At 36.0% G+C, this 19,011-nt stretch overlaps 1 protein-coding gene across 3 annotated transcripts; it reads left to right on the plus strand.

Moving 5' to 3' along the window:
- Nucleotides 1-1,287: 1,287 nt before the first annotated feature.
- Nucleotides 1,288-16,803, plus strand: LOC132138282 (leucyl-cystinyl aminopeptidase-like). Of its 3 annotated transcripts, none has more exons than XM_059547662.1 (18): nucleotides 1,288-1,642; nucleotides 3,675-4,497; nucleotides 4,659-4,797; nucleotides 5,154-5,285; nucleotides 5,388-5,508; nucleotides 5,660-5,811; nucleotides 6,835-6,948; nucleotides 8,336-8,467; nucleotides 8,620-8,751; nucleotides 8,962-9,113; nucleotides 9,868-9,959; nucleotides 10,055-10,238; nucleotides 10,923-11,079; nucleotides 13,257-13,441; nucleotides 13,548-13,709; nucleotides 13,802-13,942; nucleotides 14,631-14,712; nucleotides 14,818-16,803. In XM_059547662.1, the coding sequence occupies exons 1-18, from the start codon at nucleotides 1,624-1,626 to the stop codon at nucleotides 14,947-14,949; spliced, it is 3,051 nt and encodes a 1,016-aa protein (XP_059403645.1). In that variant the 5' UTR covers nucleotides 1,288-1,623; the 3' UTR covers nucleotides 14,950-16,803. The 3 variants fall into 3 exon arrangements, with proteins under 3 accessions (XP_059403645.1, XP_059403646.1, XP_059403647.1); XM_059547663.1 differs by having other exon boundaries at nucleotides 9,871-9,959; XM_059547664.1 differs by lacking the exon at nucleotides 1,288-1,642 and adding an exon at nucleotides 2,077-2,185 and having other exon boundaries at nucleotides 3,679-4,497.
- The last annotated feature ends 2,208 nt before the right edge of the window (nucleotides 16,804-19,011 follow it).

Below are 19,011 nucleotides of genomic sequence, written 5' to 3' on the forward strand. Positions count from 1 at the left end.
CCTTTAAGTAGCCTTCGCCTAAAAGTGTGTTAGACTTGTACTGTCGCTAGGAGGCAATGTCTATAAACAAACAGATAAAAAAAAGAATCATTAAAATAAAAGAGTAGGCTATTTAGATATTTTTTTATCGAATTACATTTTCTCTTTCATTCCCAGAGTACTTCAACTTAGAAAAAGAGCAGTATGCCTGAATTATATCAACTGCATTAAGCCAGTGCTAAATGGTAAATTGTAAAAAAAAAAAAAAAAAAAAAAAAGAAACAATGGGTCCTTAATATTAATTAACGGCGTAGCAAAAAAACTAAACTAAATGTACTTTTTTGTTACATATTTATTCAACTGGTGATATGGTGGTTTATCTCCAGTGTTGTAGCTCCTACTTTTTTCTACTAGGCCTACTGTTTCCATATAGTCTTCTACAATAAACAGTAAACCGCTGTTCTTAAGAGTACAATGACCTGACTATTTATAACAGTTCCACCGGTGCCCAAATGTGCTGCACACTGCAAGCTCTTGAGAATACACCAGCCTATTGTAGTGTGTTTCACAGAGTCAAATTGTTTGCATGTGATTGTCCAAACTGCTGAACAGTGACGCTATTACAGTTTTTCTTGTTGAGTATGTCAGTCAGTCTTAGCGCATGGAATCGGCAAACCATTTAAATCAGCAGCCGGAATATGGAGCTATTGGTATGAATAAATTTTTTTATGACCTCTTGATTATTTTTCATATATATTTTGATTTGGTGCTATTTAAATCCGTTTTTTTTTAATTCAAAGAGCTACATTTGTTTGTGTAATTGTATATGCGATGTTGTCTTTAATGATAAAATAATCGATAGGCCAGCCATGCAGCAAGTTCAGTTGCTGTATTTCTCTGGGAGGGCAGAGGCACCGGCGTCTTAAAGGGAAAGTTCACATAAAATTACAATTCTGTAATTATTTACTCGTTCTAAACCCGTTTTAGTTTCTGTCTTCAGTGAAACGCAAAAGGAGATATTAGACCGAATGCTTGGAAACCAGAATCAGCAGAATGAGAAAAAATTTGCCAAGCAGACTTTCCCTAGTGAAGCTTCAGTCCACAGATGATAGATAGATAGATAGATAGATAGATAGATAGATAGATAGATAGATAGATAGATAGATAGATAGATAGATAGATAGATAGATAGATAGTGACTTTCATTCATTTTTCCATTAAAAAAACAACAACATTTATTACGATCGACAGGGAAAACATTAAAGTCATACGGGTTTAGAACAGCACGTCAGAATGGCCAGTTTTGGGTGAACTGTCCCTTTAAACGGGGAAGCTGAAGTGGGAAGTAAAACTCAGGTTGCTTGACAGCAGTGATTACCGCTTTCAGCTCGTGTTCGCTGTTATATCGATAAACAGTGTGCAGTGATGATGGTTCAATAAGCGATAATTTTAATGCGGTGAAGTGAGAGCTGTAGATTAGGCTAACGATGCTAAGATAGCACCAATTATCTGATGCGTTCCTGCGTTGAATGAATATGTGACTCTTCAACCTTCCCAGGATTAAATACCCGCACTTTCAATTGAAACAGAATTGGTTTTTGTTTTGTTTTTTTTTACTTCAGACCTGCATTTAAACATTTAAGCATGGAGACGTTTGAAAGCGGTAAGGCTGCAGCTAATATTGACTCTTTATTTACATGCGAGGTCGTGCCCTCCATAAAGTTATCAGCTAACATGCTACCGCTAGCCGCGACGATTTATTATGCATAATGAAATTTAATCTCTTCAAGTATTTCTCTTGTAGTGTGATAACTTGTTTTTATCACGGTCCTGGTTGTGTGTCAATGATTTTAAGAATCAACTAGTTATGGCGTTGGTTAGAACGAAAGATAGCGTGTGCAAATTTCAAGCAGGCTAACAGACACTATGAATAACATTTAAATAACGTTAATTAGCCATCAGTGAATCTACTTCACAAAGTTCACAGTAGGTCGTTACAGGAGCTCTGATTAAATAAAATTGTATTAGTGTTTATGAGGGGGTGGAAATGTCAGTAAATTAGATCAGTGGTTTATTTGTTTTGGTGACTGTCATTCACGTGATGTCTCACAGTGCTCTGCTGTTAGCAGTCTGCATTAGACTTTATATTCCATTTAACTCATGATCTGTCAGTCTGCGTGCATCAAACTCAAATTTACAAAGAGATGTCATGTTTTGCACAAATCCTGTTCAAATCTTGGCAAGGTGACATTTGCTGCTTTGTGTTTTTGTGGTCTTGCTTAAGTTTGACACACTGACCAGCTGGTTGTCAATTTTTAGTAACGTCTTGTCTTCTAGTTTAGGTTACTTAAGAGCTTAAGTCATCTGTCACGAAATAAAATTTTACTACAGCTTCTATTTGTTTTATTACTTTTTATTTTTAAATATCATTTTAGTTTGTCAGTGGCAGACAAAAAAAAACTGTTCCATTGTTGACTTCCTGATATATATTTCTATATATATATATTACAATGAAACAAAATGTCACATTCTTAATACTGTCATGCAAAATACAGTATTAAACTGTATAGTATTTAAACATCAAGGAAGTTTGTGTTTTAAATTATGCCTTTATGCTGATTTAAGAAATCATACAGTAAAGAGAATTTAACGAGAATCACCAGTGAATAATGGGAATTACAAAAAAAAACTTTGAATGCATATTATTATTATTGTAATAAAAAAATGAGAACCAAATGTACTTAAAGTAACCGTGAAAACAAAATTGACAAGTCTTATTTTTTTTATTGAATATTGTAGAGCATTTACTATTAAATATAAATACAAATATAATATATTGACTATAAAAATGTCAAATTATAAATTATTTATCAGTGTAGGTAGATCATAATTTTTTTTAATGTAAAAAAATAGGCTGAATTTTAATCACATATTCAAAATATGTGATTGGTTATAAAATGTGTCCTTGACATGTTTTTGTGAGATTTGCAAAGGAACTGTAGCAAGTGTTTGCTGAAGAATTTACAAACACTGCACAGTACTAAATGAAAGGGTTGCACTAACAGTAAATGAGGCATGTGATTTTGTTAAAAAGAAGTTGAAATTCAGGTCACTTAAAAACAAGAGTATTTGTGCAGCTGGCATGGGTTTGACCCCGGGTCAGCAGGTAGGATATCAGTGGTTTCAAGCAATGTGTTAAATGGTCATTTTATCACCGTTAACTTTGGCAGTGCAGTGCCTTGATTTGATATTGAATTTATTAAGTCTAATTCTCTGTTGAAGAAGGAAGTAAAAGAGGAACAGTGCAAACACCACAATGACTTTCTGCTAGTGTATTGACAAATCTTATGCAGACAATAGTTTGCAATATATTTGTTGAATTGAGTATAAAATAGTTTATGCTGTACATTAGTGACAGCCTGTGGTTATGGGTGCAAGTATTTACTGGAACAGTCTTAATGTTTTTCTGCACAGATGCATGAAAGGAGCTTCTTTCATCTTTAGTTTCACTATCATTTCTTTTCTTCTTTTTACACTCTGACATTAACACTTGTGTAGGCGGACTACAAAATTACTCAAATTTCCTGAAAAGTGCTCAGTTATCTCAGACTGTAGCACTCTTGTCAACAGGAAGCCACTTTCAAAAACTGTGCTTTTGTATTCACACACCATTTTTTGTTTCCTGTAACCTACAGAAAGAGCTCCACTGCCCAGGAACATGATTGAGAACAGCATGTTTGAGGAAGAGCCAGATGTGGTGGATTTGGCGAAGGAGTCCCCTTCCTACCCCATCGACTCAGACGATGCGGTCTATGAACCCCGCAGCTCGCGACTGTTAGTCCGAGGCCTTGGAGAAAACGACCTGGATGAAGATGAGGAAGATTACGAATCATCTGCCCGTCTTCTTGGAATGTCCTTCATGAATCGCAGTTCCAACCAGCGCGGCGTCGCCTCATCCTACACCCGCCAGCAGTACTCTGGATCGTGCTCGAAGCCTTCGACTAAGACAACGGTGGTAGGTGTTCTCATCCTGGTGCTGGTGGCCTCCATGATTATGGTCGTCTACTTCCTTCCAGGCTGCACTTTTACCAGAAAAGGCTGCAAGAAGTCCAATTCGACCATGGACAGCATCTATCCAATTTCCACAAGTGGTGAACTTTTCCCATGGACCGAGTTGAGGTTACCGCCCAGTGTGCATCCTGTGCATTACAATATTTCACTCCATCCCAACCTGACCTTCATGACCTTCCAAGGCAGTGTATCCATCTTGGTGCAAGTTTTGCATGAAACAAAGAATATTGTCCTTCACAGTTCTGATTTGAACATAAGCAAGGTCTCTTTTGACGGTAAAGAGGTCCACGTCCTGGAGTACAAACCGTTGCAGCAAATCGCCATCAAATTTCCAGAAGATCTTAAGAAGGGACAGTATGTTTTGAACATTGATTACACAGCAAAGCTCTCCAACAGCTATGATGGCTTCTACAACAGCTCATATGTTGACACAAATGGTACAAAAAGGTATTTGCAGCCCATTTAACCATATGTGTAACCTTCTGAACGGTTGGGATAAATTTGATAGAACTATTCAGCTTCAGTGTATTGATTGGAAGTTACTTCTACTTAGTTATATCTTTATGCCTCTCAGACACATCCTTTAATTGACTCCATCTGTCTTCTAGAGTTTTGGCCGCTACTCAGTTTGAGCCCTTGGCTGCTCGCAAGGCTTTCCCTTGTTTTGACGAGCCAGCTTTGAAATCAACTTTTACAATTAAGATGACCAGAGAACGCAAGTACATCAGCCTTTCAAACATGCCCAAGGTAGATATTTTTGTTTGTTTGTTCGATTGATTTATCTGCTTTTTAACTTTAAATTAAGAGGCTAATACATAACACATTTCCATTGCTGTTTTTTTTAGGTCATACCTGTTTTGTATGGTTTATTTTATTTGAGTCTTTCTTATTTAAGAGACTACTCAATACAGTATTTAAATACTTTCTTAAAATTAATTGGTGATATATAAATTTTACTACAGCTTCTATTTGTTGTATTACTTTTTATTTTTAAATATCATTTTAGTTTTGATATTTTTTGATAGTTATAAATATTGTCATGCACGTTTTTTCTCAGATTATAGGTTTTGTAATTTTATTGCCCAATTTGTTTTATTTTCTAGGTCAAAACCACAGATTTAAAAAATGGGCTTCAAGAAGATGAGTTTAAGGAAAGTGTTACAATGAGCACTTACCTAGTTGCATTTATTGTGGCTGAATTCATCGGTGTCAGTAATAATGTCTCTAATACTACGGTATGTGTTCTTCTCAAAATCAGTGTCTTGTGTTACAAATATTATGTAAACATATTGCATTATGGTATTATTATTATTTATTTTTTTTCAAATGTTGTGCAGGTGTCTGTATATGCCGTTCCAGACAAAAAGGATCAAGTGCAGTATGCTCTGAACACATCTTGTAAACTGTTGGAGTTCTACAATGCATTCTTTGACAACGTTTACCCGTTAAGCAAGCTGGGTGAGACACTTTTCCTTAAAGAAACTCTTCAAACAGTGATTATTAGATTTCTAAAATAGCTGCACATACACACTAATGTTGCTTTACAAATTACCAACCTCAAAGTGTTTATTTCTAGTGACATGACCGAATGTCCTTTCAAAATCAATAGATCTAGTTGCCATTCCTGACTTCCTCGCTGGAGCCATGGAGAACTGGGGACTGATCACATTCCGTGAAACCACTTTGCTAGTAGGGAGTAATTCTTCCTCTATAGACAAGCAACTGGTGACCTCTGTCATTGCTCATGAACTTGCACACCAGGTAATTCACTATATAAATAAAGCAACATTCTCATGACAGGGAAATAATAGTCACGTTTAAATGATTAACGACACATGATAGAAATATCTGAGTTGGTGGCTGCTTTACAAGGGTGTGTGTATTTATGTATTGTTTACATCCAGCTTTGATTACAATGTTGACCTACTTCAAGTTGTTTTCTTAAAGGCATAGTTCACCAAAAAATGAAGCATTTACTCATCTCATGTTGTTCCAAACCTGTATAACTTCATTGCTTCTGTTGAAGACAAAAGAAGATATTTTGAAGAATGTTGGTAACAAAACAGTGGGCAACAGAAGCAATTGACTTTCATAGTACAGAAAATATATACCGTATTTTCCGGACTATAAGTCACACTTTTTTTCAGGTGCAACTTATTTATCAAAATTAATTTGACATGAACCAAGAGAAATGAACTAAGAGAAATGAACCAAGAGAAAACTTTACCGTCTACAGCCGCGAGAGGGCGCTCTGTGCTGCTCAGTGTTCCTGTAGTCTACACTGAAAACATAGAGTGCCCTCTCGCGGCTGTAGATGGTAATGTTTTCTCTTGGTTCTTGGTTCTAAATAAATGCGACTTATGGTCCGGTGCGACTTGTATAAGTTTTTTCTTCGGCAGTATGTATTTTTGGACTGATGCGACTTATACTCAGGTGTGACTTATAGTCCGAAAAATACGGTATATATTGGTAAACGGTATAACCTGTTTGGTTACCAAAATTTTTCAAAGTATCCTCTTTTGTGTTCAACTTGTACAGGTTTCAACAATGTGAGGGTGAATAAATGATGACTCAAATGATGATGAGTGAATGATGTACACCCATGATTGAGTGAACTATCCCTTTAAGCTTTCACTCCAAATTTTTGGGAGAAGCAAATGACAAAAGTAATATTGACATAAAACATATATTATAAATTCAAACGTAATGTCTTTCAGTTCAGTTGAAAAGGCTAGTCGGAAATGCTGTGTTCATTGTGTCATGTACTGTTGTTTTTCTGTTCAGTGGTTTGGAAATCTTGTCACTATGAGTTGGTGGAATGATCTTTGGCTTAATGAAGGATTTGCAACCTACATGCAGTACATGTCGATTGAAACTGTGTTCCCAGACCTTGATATGGTAAGTATTAGTCTAAATTAAGAATTACCTTTTGTTTCTTTCAGTATTTTTTTTTTAATTTAGTGTTGGGAAATTGAGAAGAGTCCTTGTCTCTGAATTGCCCTAGGGTATGTTTCTATGTATTAGGGATGCACTGATATTTCATCCGAAAAATGTACGTGAAAATTGCATTTTTGGTTTTTGGTCAAAAGAGAAATGGCTAAAAATATATGGTGTGTCGCACCATCCAGCAGTGTTCAGCACGCAGGCTTTACTCTTCCTCTAGTGTTGTGATGCTCCGCTCAACATTGCACTCTATGAATGTGTGTTTCGTTGAGTTGCTCACAGCCTATGTGAACGCTTCACTCATGTACCGCTCATGCTCAAAGGAAAAGTAAAGTCCGCTCAAATAACACGCCAACAGGACATTTCTATGTAATATACTTGTTCCTGTTTGCAGTAGCACTACTGTGCTGAAACATGGTGTAGTACATCTGTACTAGTAAAGAGCGCTGGTCAAATGATGCTACCCTCTCGTGTGACACTGTACTATGCTCTACTCACATGCTCTGATAATAATAGCTTTTGTAGGACGAAACAATATTGATATAATTAAACGATAAATTCCGTTAAATCTGATTCTGTTGAGAGAACTGGATAAAATTATGTATTAATATTTATTATTATTTATTTCTGTCCAAGTGTGTTTATTTTATTGGCTTGTATTTTTTTTAATTCAGTATGATTAAAATGATTGAGTTAAATCTAAAATTATTACACCATTATTTTCTATTAAATAATAACACAATAAATAATGAATAAAAATAATTTTCTGTTCGGGGTTTTCGTCCAAGTGCATCCCAAATTTTCTGTTTAGAATTTTAATTTCGATGCATCCCTAGAATATATCTTATTAATTATTTTCAGTGTCTAGAACTCTCCTGTCCAAAGCTCTTTTTGTGCCTAAAACAAGAGATGATCATGGGCATTTAGCACCAAAATCCAACTATGATGACTTGGATTAATTCAGAATGGAATGTTAATTTATCTCTTGTTTATTTAATTCTTCGAACAGTGCTGTTTCTCGTGACGTTTACTTCTGTAAAATTAGGAATTGGAAATAACTAGGTAATAATGTTGATAGGCTAGAATGCCATCTCTAATTTGGACAGTCATGCAAAAAATGTGTTGTTTTAATAAACTGAATTTAAGGCTTCATGTTGGGGGAAAAAAAGAATACATGTAGTGTGTAATAATAACTGCAATCTTGTATTCTTTACCTGACCTTGTTTTGATGTAAAGTAAATGGAGTTGAGTCGATTTCATCGACTCCTATGGTGGGAACACCCCTATTTCAATGTGTGTCATTCAGAATGTCTATATTTGATCGTGTGTCTTTCATATCCAGGACACTGAATTCTTAAAGGTTCGCTTTGAAGCGCTGGCCAAAGATGCATTGAACTCATCCCACCCAGTGTCCACTGTGGTGAGCACCCCTGAGCAGGTGGAAGAGATGTTTGACGCTGTGTCTTATGAGAAGGTACGTCATAAGTTACCTGTTGCTTGTGAAGTGGCTTTACTTAACCGTCTTTTTAAAAACTGGTGCAATGTAATCATTTGTCATTGAGTGTTGTTGATCGTATAGCTACTCTCAGAACTTGAACACGTTTCTTGGTCTGCCTTTTCGTCCAGGGGGCTTCAATACTGCTGATGCTCAATGCAACACTCACAGATGGGGAGTTTCGAAAAGGAGTGATCGAGTACTTACAAAAGTATAACCTATCAAACACAGAAAGTGAAGACTTATGGAACAGTCTTTCCCAGGTCAGACCTTTTCTAATTGAGATGAACGTATGATGCCTGCAAAGTGATTGCATTTCATTATTCACAAGAACAAAACAAAGAGTTGTTTTGAGTATGATAAAGGCAGTTACAAAATTAAACAATGTGCACTTTTACATAATGATAAAGCAACTGAGCTGACATCTGAGCTATGGATTTATGATAGTGTTCTTACATCCATGTTCTCCATAGGTGAGCAAACAAAACTTAAATGTATCTGAGATGATGAACACCTGGACTGTTCATAAGGGCTTTCCTCTGGTCACAGTGGAAAGAAAAGGCACTCTAGTGACACTGACACAAGAACATTTCCTTCTAAACGCTGAAAACAGCACGGACGACAGGTAAAGGAGTTTACTGCAACTGTGAAGATTGATCTAAACATCTTAATGAATTAGTAATATATGATCAGGAGCTACAGGTATTAATTTTGTGTTGCCTCCTATATGAATTGCATATAAATAATATTATTTAAAAATATTAAAAATCGGTTAAAAATATTCTAATGTTCTACTGAAAAAAAAAGTGTCACATACTTCTTGGATAGCCTGAGGGTGAGTAAATTAACATAACATTTTCATTTTGGGATGAACTTTAAGCATTAAGCAGCTGTTTCAACACTGATAATAAGTGTTTCTTGAGCAGCAGATCAGCATATTACATCAATTTCTAAAGGATCATTTGACACTGAAGACTTCAGTAATGATACTAGAAATTCTGCCATCGTAGGAATAAATTACATTTTACAATAAATGAAAATAGAAAAAAAGTTATATTTAAACAAAATAATTTTTCGTAATAATAATGTTTCTCATGTATTTTTGATAAGATAAATGCAGCCTTGGTGAGCACAAGATACTTCCAAAAAAATAAAAAAAAATAAAAAGGTTCTTACCAACCCCAAACTTTTAAACTGTCTTGTATGTCATGGGAAATAATAGTCTTGTTTGTTTTAAGGTGCAAACAACGTTTAAACAAGGACTTGTATATTGATTAGTGTCAAAGTCCAATATTGATCTACTGAAAAAGCAAGCTGTATGCGAACTCTGCCTCTCTTGATGTGGAATGTTAATTGATCCACTTTTGTGTTACCCATAGCAGCCTGTGGCACATTCCTCTGACGTATGTTAATGACAGCTGTAGTTTTCTCAGCTCCTGCAAGCAAGTGTTCCATCTCAAGGACAAAACAGGTGAGGCATGTGAGAGTGTACTGGCATAAACAGAAAGTTTCCAACTACTGGAAATACTCAGTAATATATTGTTTGTCGCTTTAAATCTTTTCCAGCCACATTAATGCTTCCAGATCAGGTGAAGTGGTTGAAGTTCAACTTCAGGAGTGATGGTTTCTACATAGTGCATTATGATGATGAGGGATGGAAGAACTTGATTGATGCTTTAAAGAAGGATGTGAATGTCCTCTCCTGTAAAGACCGAGCAGCTCTCATCAATAACATCTTTGCTCTCTCTAGGTAGATCTGCATTTAAAGGAAGTTATTAGACAAGACCTGATGTTTCAGGATTCATAGAAAACCTGGAAATAGCAATTTATTGATTATGATAGTGGTTCAGATTAAAATATTTTTCTCTTTGTTTTGCAAATAATTTTTATAATAACTGAAAATATAAATTTAACAACCCCATCATAAACAACTGGGAAAATAACCAGAAATGATTGTGTCAAAATTGATTGTTGGTTGGTTGATTGTGTGGGTATTGTATGTTTTCGAGAACATTTCAGTGATATGATAATACTGTAACACCCATTAAAACCAGCATAATTCTGCATTAAATTATGTCCTTTTTTCTCTTTTTTTAAGATACAATAATGTTCAAACGTTTGCTGTCAGTAATATTTTTTTACTTCACCAAGGCTGCATTTATTTGATCCAAAAATACTGTAATACTGTGAAATATTATTACAGCTTAAAAGGACTGTTTTCTAAAAAGTACTTTATTCCTGTGACATAAAGCTGAATTTTCAGAATTCAACAGAAAAAAAATCTAATGCATCCTTGGCTGAATAAAAGTGTCCATTTCTTAAAAAAATACAAAAATAATACAAGTCTTACTGACGCCAGCGTTTTGAACAGTAGTATACATTTTTCATTAAATATGTGAAAATCAAGAATATGTACCCTTCATCTTTCCTCCAGATCGGGCAAGGTGTCTTTCAGAGAGGTCTTAAATCTAATGGAGTACATCAGAAGTGAGACAGACACGGCTCCCCTGACTGAAGCTCTCTTCCAGCTTGGTCAGATCTTCAGGTTGCTGGACAAACGATCAGATTTTGACTTGGCCTCTAGAATGACGGTAGGTACAACATTTATCTACAACACCTTGAGTGGCTGTTGTAGTCAAATGGCTCTCTTTATCCTCTTTCACACATATAGTCTTTACTGGTAAATTACTGTTAAGGACCTTTTCAAAAAATAAGGTATAATGCCTGTTTCACACGTACTCCATCTGCAGTGTGTATGCGTTGCATATTTTTTTGCGCACCCATGTTAAAAAATAGCACCTTTAGATAAACAAACATAATATATGCACGTTTATGGAGGCAGAAAAACAAAGTTCCTTAAAGTGTTAGTTCACCAAAAAATGAAAATTATGTCATTAATGACTCACCCTCATGTCGTTCCATCTTGGGAACACAGTTTAAGATATTTTAGATTTAGTCCGAGAGCTTTCTCTCCCTTCATTGAAAATGTATGTATGGTATACTGTCCAGAAATGTAATAAAAACATCATCAAAGTAGTCCATGAGAGTGCGACTGCTGTGACTCTTGACGTGCGACACTGCTGACGTGTTATCTTTGTTATTGGGTGCACCAGAAAACACGTCAGCAGCAGCGTGAGCGCACTCACAACAGACCTGGAAGAGAAGACAATGCTAAATAAAGTCATCATTTTTGTTATTTTTGGACCAAAATGTATTTTCGGTGCTTCAACAAATTCTAACTGACACTCTGATGTCACATGGACTACTTTGATGATGTTTTTCTTACCTTTCTGGACATGGACAGTATACCGTACACACAGCTTCAATGGAGGGACTGAGAACTCTCAGACTAAATCTAAAAAATCTTAAACTGTGTTTGAAAGATAAACGGAGGTCTTACGGGTTTGGAACGTCATGAGGGTGAGTTATTAATTACATAATTTTAATTTTTGGGTGAACTAACCCTTTAAGACCTGTGGGATTGCTTGTAATAAAGATTTAAATGCAAAAGGCACAAAAGTCGACTGTTTCTGTCAGTGGTGATTTTTTATTTGAAATGTTTGTGATAGCCTAACAAGATAAGTAGGCTAAATGTTATGTTTAAATGTGTTGCCACTCGCTTGAGAAACTTATTATACAAACCTAGAAGTCAAGTGCATGAATAATAAGTTGTTTATGTTTGAGTTTAAACTAATGTCTACGAAAGATTGTTACTGTACTGTGATAAAAGAGTATCACAATCATGAAAAAGCTTTTTTCATTTTTCATTGAATTTTTTTTTTACATGATTTGAAATCAAAATAATGAACAAATGTTGTGTGTTTTGCCTAAACGGCCATGGATCAGTAGCGGACTGCAAACGCGCCCTGTGTGAAAGCACAATGAGTCCGTGCTGCTTCTGCACCACATATGTAACGCACACAGACTGCCATTTTCCATACAGTTTATGGGTATGCCAAAACCACTGGAAGGCAAGCCTGCATCCTTTAGCCAAAAAAGTGTAATGGCTAATGCTAAGCTGCGGTACGCAGGGAAAGAGACCAGAGGCCATTGTGTAATTGGTTGAGGTGTCTCACGTGAAGTTAGCTGTTAGGCTTTTTCCAATGGTAAGTACTACAGATCCTCACATCTCCCAATAACAACAGACCGATCGATGTTTGACATCAAAGTGCCGCTGGAGCTATAGAGAGCAGACGAGTCCGTATGCTTTCGAATCACTTCTCACTGTAATTCTTCAAGTCCAACACACCTATGCCTTGTCCAAAAACCCACACTTGCGGTCTAAGCCACTTGAGAGCTCCAGAGCGGTATTCAAGACTTAGTGTATCCCATCGTGCATCATGTTCTGGAAATAAATCATGAGACTTTTTGCCGAGATATCGCGAGTGGTCACGAAAACCGTTTATTTAGATATTACTTATAATTTGGTAGAAACACAGTGTTTTTATCTTTTATTGGTGCAAAGGTGATTTTGTACAACATTTGCAACTGCTTTTTATCACTTAATTAGAAGCACCACAAATTTAAATAATGTCATGTTATTGGGATAACTGAACAGACATTTAGAAGTTTATTTTAAAATGCAAAGTATTTAAAATAAAACACACTTTTTTTGACACACTTGTGGTCTTCATCATCACTTGAACACTTGGGCCAACGTTCTAGTCATTACTGGTATTACTGTGTGAGGGGCTTTTATTTCATCTTATAAAAACTTATTTAGTGCTAAAATTTGTTTGAAAGTTTTCTTGGAATTTAATCTTTGCAGAGTTACATTGATCAGCATTTTGGAAATTTAATGACAAATCAGTCATGGGATCTGGAATCTTCTGTGTCAAAGATGACGCTTCGGTCTGCCCTGCTGGAGATGGCATGTTCCCTTAACATAGGGAACTGCCCAACACAGGCCAAGCATCTGTTTGATCAGTGGCTCACTTCCAACAAGACTTCTCAGTAAGTTTGTGTTGTGATTGTTGTCTAAAGCTCTTGTCTTTTGTACTCTTCACTGCATATTTCTTAGGAACAGAGGAACATCTTGTTATATGCCTTGTTGTTTTAGGATTCCCAGCGATCTCATGAGAACAGTCTTCAGAGTTGCTGCTCAGACAGATGAAGGATGGGGTACGCTTCTAGACACGTATAAAACCTCCATCAATGACCAAGAGAAACGAAAGACACTGGATGGTTTGGCCAGCACTCAGGATCTACGGAAAATCATTTGGTAAGACTGGGCAGCATGTTCCGTTAAGAGGGAAAATTCTTTTGAGATGTCAGTACAGACATACCTGAATTTAATTGGTTTTTCCTTTTAAGGATTCTACATAACAGTCTTGATGGAAGTGAGATTCAAACTCAAGAATTTCCTTTGGTGATCAACACAATATGCAAGAACTTTGCTGGCTACCTCTACGCTTGGGATTTTTTGAAGGAAAACTGGGATAAAATCACTCAGAAGTGAGCGGTGAACATATATTTTCTGTCTTTTTGAATACAGACTTTTATTGTAAATATTATGCAGAATAATAATAATATACAGCAATAACGTAATAAGACGACAAGCTCATGAAGATACCTTAAACAGAGTTTATAAATGTTTTATGACCTGATATTGACACACTAGATATATATTTGCTTAAATGTTTGGGGTCTGTAAAAAAGTTTTTTTTTTTTAAAGAAATTAATGCTTTTTAATTGCTTGAAAGTGACAGTTAAGACTTTTACATTGTTACAAAAGATTTCTATTCCATAGAAAGGCTATTCTTTTGAACATTCTATTCATCAGATAATCCTGAAAATATATCACTGTTTCCACAAAAATATTATAAGCAGCACTGTTTTCAACATTTATTATAAAAGATGTTTTTTGAGCACCAAATCAGTATATAAGGATGATTTGTTTGTAGGATCATGTGACACTGAAGACTGGATTAATGGCTGTTGAAATTTCAGCTTAGTCATTTCAAGAATAAATTATATTTTACAAACATATTCAAATAAATAACAGTTATTTTAAATTACTATTTCTCAATATTAAAATTGTTACTGTATTTTTTTTTTTTCAAAATGCATTTGAAAAAAACGCTAAATATGTTTATTGTGCATATTAAAACATGTTGTTTCCTTTCCATTTTTTTCATGCAAGGTTTCCTGTTGGATCCTTTGCCATTCGGAGTATCATCATGTCAGCAACCAGTCAGTTTTCCACAAAAACACATCTCACAGAGGTCTGTTCATCCCCCCAAAAATGCATAGCTTTGATAAAATAAAAAACAGTAAAGTTTTACTTTTGTGTATTTGTACTACGGTAATGTTTTTATTTTCTTGTCCAGACCCAGAACTTCTTCTCTTCTCTGGGGACGAAAGGTTCTCAGATGAGGATCGTGCAGGAGGCCATTGAGACCATTAAGCTCAACATGCGATGGATGGAAAAGAACTTGAACACGCTCCAGATATTCTTGTAGTGTGAGGAGGAGACGGCTCCTCTCTCGTGCTTGTCACTTTCTCAGGTGATGTCACCGGGAACATGCAGGTGTGAGTGATATTACCATCACAACAGCCAGAGCCATAAATGTACAACTCAAGACAAAAGGGCAGATTTGGGCATAAAGGGCCGTTTAAAACAAACGGGCCGTTTGTTTTTTTCAGAGCATCTAATATGGATTTTTTTTTTTTTGAGTGCTCCAGTGAGTAGCCAGAAGCTTGCCAGATATCTGCCTGAAAAAAGTTAGCCTTTAATACTAGCTTGTGTAAATGAATATGCCTGGTTATTAATTGTAAAGCATATGCATTATCTTTCCTCCTAAGTTCTGAATGAAATAAAACCGCATATGATTTCCTGTGTCATAAATTGAGTGTTAGTTGCTGCTTGGGAAGGCTCATGCGTTGCCCTTTTGTGGTTCACTTGGGGCCCAACTCAGTATGTTTATGGCTCTGGCCTCAAGCAATATTTGCACTATTCAAAGATTCAGCTTGCTCAGGGCAAATCTGGTTATTGCTGAAATATCATGATGCATTTAAACCCTTTTAATTAACGTCAGCGGCTACAGACCAAAACCTCCCATCTGTATCTCTTAAAAATGCCCTTATCACGAATTGCCAAAAAATAAAATTATGAAAACTGAAATGATGCTACATGGGTGTCATCACAATGCCCCTTTCTCCTAGATCTAAAAGCTTTATTTATGTGTGTGGAGGTGAGGTTTTAATAATTTGCATAGTCTGCAGTGCTTGAATCCAGCACTGTGTAAATGTTCTTGCCTTAGAGGTTTTTCAACTTTTGTCTTTTGCACAAAATGTTTTTTTGGAGTTCCATTTAGAAATGAGTGTGTATATGATGTCATTCTTGCGCAGGCTTGAATATAGGTAAAAGTTTGACATTGGAAATATTATGTTAGAATTTCTTAAACATTTAGGTGTGGATTTTATTTGGGGTTTTGCGCTGCACATTCTGATGAAGCTGAAATGTTTTACACTTCTGTTGTTGAAATTCTGTGGGTTTTACCCATATGATTTGAGATGTAGAGATATGTTTGTTTGCAAGCCTTCATGTACAGAGCTTTAGTTAATAGTAAACCGTTTTTCTTAAATTGCCACAATGCAATAAGGGGGCTCTAAAGTCAAAGCACTGATTGAGAGTTGTTACATTTTTCACTGGTTGCTACTGATTTGTACTCCTCAAGGATTGTAGGTTTATGTGCGTGTGATGTGTTTTCTTCACAGATTTTCCTCACAGATTTTCATGCTATTCAGGAATTAATTTAGAATATTTTGAATGCTTTTAGTTGGTCAAAAAATATGGAGTCACGACCTTGCACAAATATATGTCAAATGCACATTTATCCGTAATACAGTCCACAAATACAGTGTGAATATCTGTGCATTTGTATGCATGTATTTTTTTATATATATTATTTTAACTCCATACATAAATGTTTAGTTAACTTCATGGAGTGTGAGAATCTGTGCTCACTTTCTACAGCTCAAATGTTAATACACTTTCAGGTTTTTGATTCTAGCTCAGTGATTTGACCTCATAAAATGTCAAATATGACTGGTACATTGTAATTATTTTGAATGTAGCAGTTGTAGCTTTGCTTAATCGAAAGCTTTATTCATGTATTTTTGGTAGAAATGAATAAGGACAACGACAGCATTGTTACACTGTAATGGACGTTTCTAAGCTGGTTGGAGTTACAGTTATCGCTGAATGTATTCATGTTTGTTACTATAGATCTGTTTAAACACAAGCGTTATGATTGTAATTCCCTTGTATCTGAATTCATCTGGATATGGTTAATTAAACACGATGTGTCAAATCTGTTGAATTCATTTTCTGAAATTATTTAGATCTCATTTTTTCAGCTGCCACAAATCTCATTATTTCAGATGCACACGCCCCCCCCCCCCCCATTATGCGCACCAAGGCTGCATTTTGTTTTCTGATGAGAAAAATACAGTAAAAACAGTCCTACTTGACTTTTTCATATGGCTTTGTTTCATCTTTGTTTGAACAGGATATTGGGAAATTGTCATATTTTATGTTGTTAAACACTGGGTTTGAATTCTAGGCTTTTAAGATGTTGCTTAACAATGGTAAACCACTTACCCAACTTTATACAAGACAAAAAAAAAATTTTGTGCACAAAAGTTTTCCTTTTAGACATTCAGTAGATGGCAGTGTTATCTAGCTTCTTCTCTCTTTTGTAAAGAGAAAAGATTTAGGGAAAGATCGATTAAAACAACATTTGAAATAAGTAAATAGGGACTCTTAATAGAAAAAAAGAAAACCATGAATGCATATACAGTGCTTCGTAGTATAAACTGTATAACTGTATATAGATATAGAGTTCACAAGAAGCAATTTATCACACGAGTCAGGGTTGGCAGACTTGCTTATTATTAGCATCTTTGGGTATGTTTTCAGTTTGCTTATACAAACCCGATTCCAAAAAAGTTGGGACACTGTACAAATTGTGAATAAAAACAGAATGCAATTATCTGGAAGTTTCAAATTTCAATATTTTATTCGGAATACAACATAGATGACATCAAATGTATCATTTTAAGCGAAAAATAAGTTGATTTTAAATTTCATGGCATCAACACATCTCAAAATAGTTAGGACAAGGCCATGTTTACCACTGTGTGGCATCCCCTCTTCTTTTTATAACAGTCTGCAAAAGTCTGGGGACTGAGGAGACACTTGCTCAAGTTTAGGAATAGGAATGTTGTCCCATTCTTGTCTAATACAGGCTTCTAGTTGCTCAACTGTCCTAGGTCTTCTTTGTCACATCTTCCTCTTTATGATGCACCAAATGTTTTCTATGGGTGAAAGATCTGGACTGCAGGCTGGCCATTTCAGTACCCGGATCCTTCTTCTACGCAGCCATGATGTTGTAATTGGTGCTGTATGCGGTCTGGCATTGTCATGTTGGAAAATGCAAGGTCTTCCCTGAAAGAGAAGACGTCTGGATGGGAGGATATGTTCTAGAACTTGGATATACCTTTCAGCATTGATGGTCCCTTTCCAGATGTGTAAACTGCCCATGCCACATGCACTCATGCAACCCCATACCATCAGAGATGCAGGCTTCTGAACTGAGCGCTGATAACAACTTGTGTTGTCCTTGTCATCTTTAGAACGGATGACATTGCATCCAAGTTTTCCAAAAAGAACTTCAAATTTTTATTCGTCTGACCACAGAACAGTTTTCCACTTTGCCACAGTCCATTTTAAATGAGCCTTGGCCCGGAAAAAAACGCCTGCGCTTCTGGATCATGATTAGATATGGCTTCTTTTTGACCTATAGAGTTTTAACCGGCAACAGCGAATGGCACGGTGGATTGTGTTCACCGACAATGTTTTCTAGAAGTATTCCTGTGCCCATGTTGTGATTTCCATCACAGTAGAGTTCCTGCATGTAATGCAGTGCCATCTTTTGAAGACTGTGATTGGTTGGTTGTCCAAGAAGGAAAAAAGAGTGATTTTAAGTATAGGGTCTATTCTAATTCTCACTTTGAATTTACATGCGTAATTTTTCCTATTTGACCGTTCTCTATCATACACACACACACACACACACACACACACACACACACATTATATGTGGGTTTATATAAATCCTTTTTTTATTTACCATGCTTTTAATTTCCTATAAGGTATTTGATTGGCTTAGAATGATAAACATTGTTCCACTCTTTCCAATTACAGTGATTGCTGTCCTATTTAAGTGGCGGTTTGAATGTTGGTTTTAATGTATCAAACATGGAATCAAAACCAAGAAGGGTGAGAAAGCCAAACTGGACAGAGGAACAGTGTTTACTGTGAGCCCAGTTAGTGGATGAACACAAGGCCATTCTTAAAGGAAAATTCGGGCCGGGTGTCACAGCAAGGGACAAGAAGCAGACATGGGAGCGTATAGCATTCCCCCTGCTTGTGCGCACCTATAAGCCTGCTATACTCATAAATGCAGTTTTTTGAGCCTGCAAGGTGGGAATGTCCAGTGGAAACGAATTGAACTGCG

The sequence above is a fragment of the Carassius carassius genome, chromosome 4 (assembly GCF_963082965.1).
Source record: "Carassius carassius chromosome 4, fCarCar2.1, whole genome shotgun sequence".
NCBI lineage: Eukaryota > Metazoa > Chordata > Actinopteri > Cypriniformes > Cyprinidae > Carassius > Carassius carassius.

Excerpts from the sequence above, each read along its gene's own strand:
- LOC132138282 (XM_059547662.1), top strand. Across the intron at positions 4,498-4,658 it reads GACACAAATGGTACAAAAAG|AGTTTTGGCCGCTACTCAGT; the intron begins GTATTTGCAGCC and ends TCTGTCTTCTAG. Across the intron at positions 11,080-13,256 it reads ACTTGGCCTCTAGAATGACG|AGTTACATTGATCAGCATTT; the intron begins GTAGGTACAACA and ends TAATCTTTGCAG.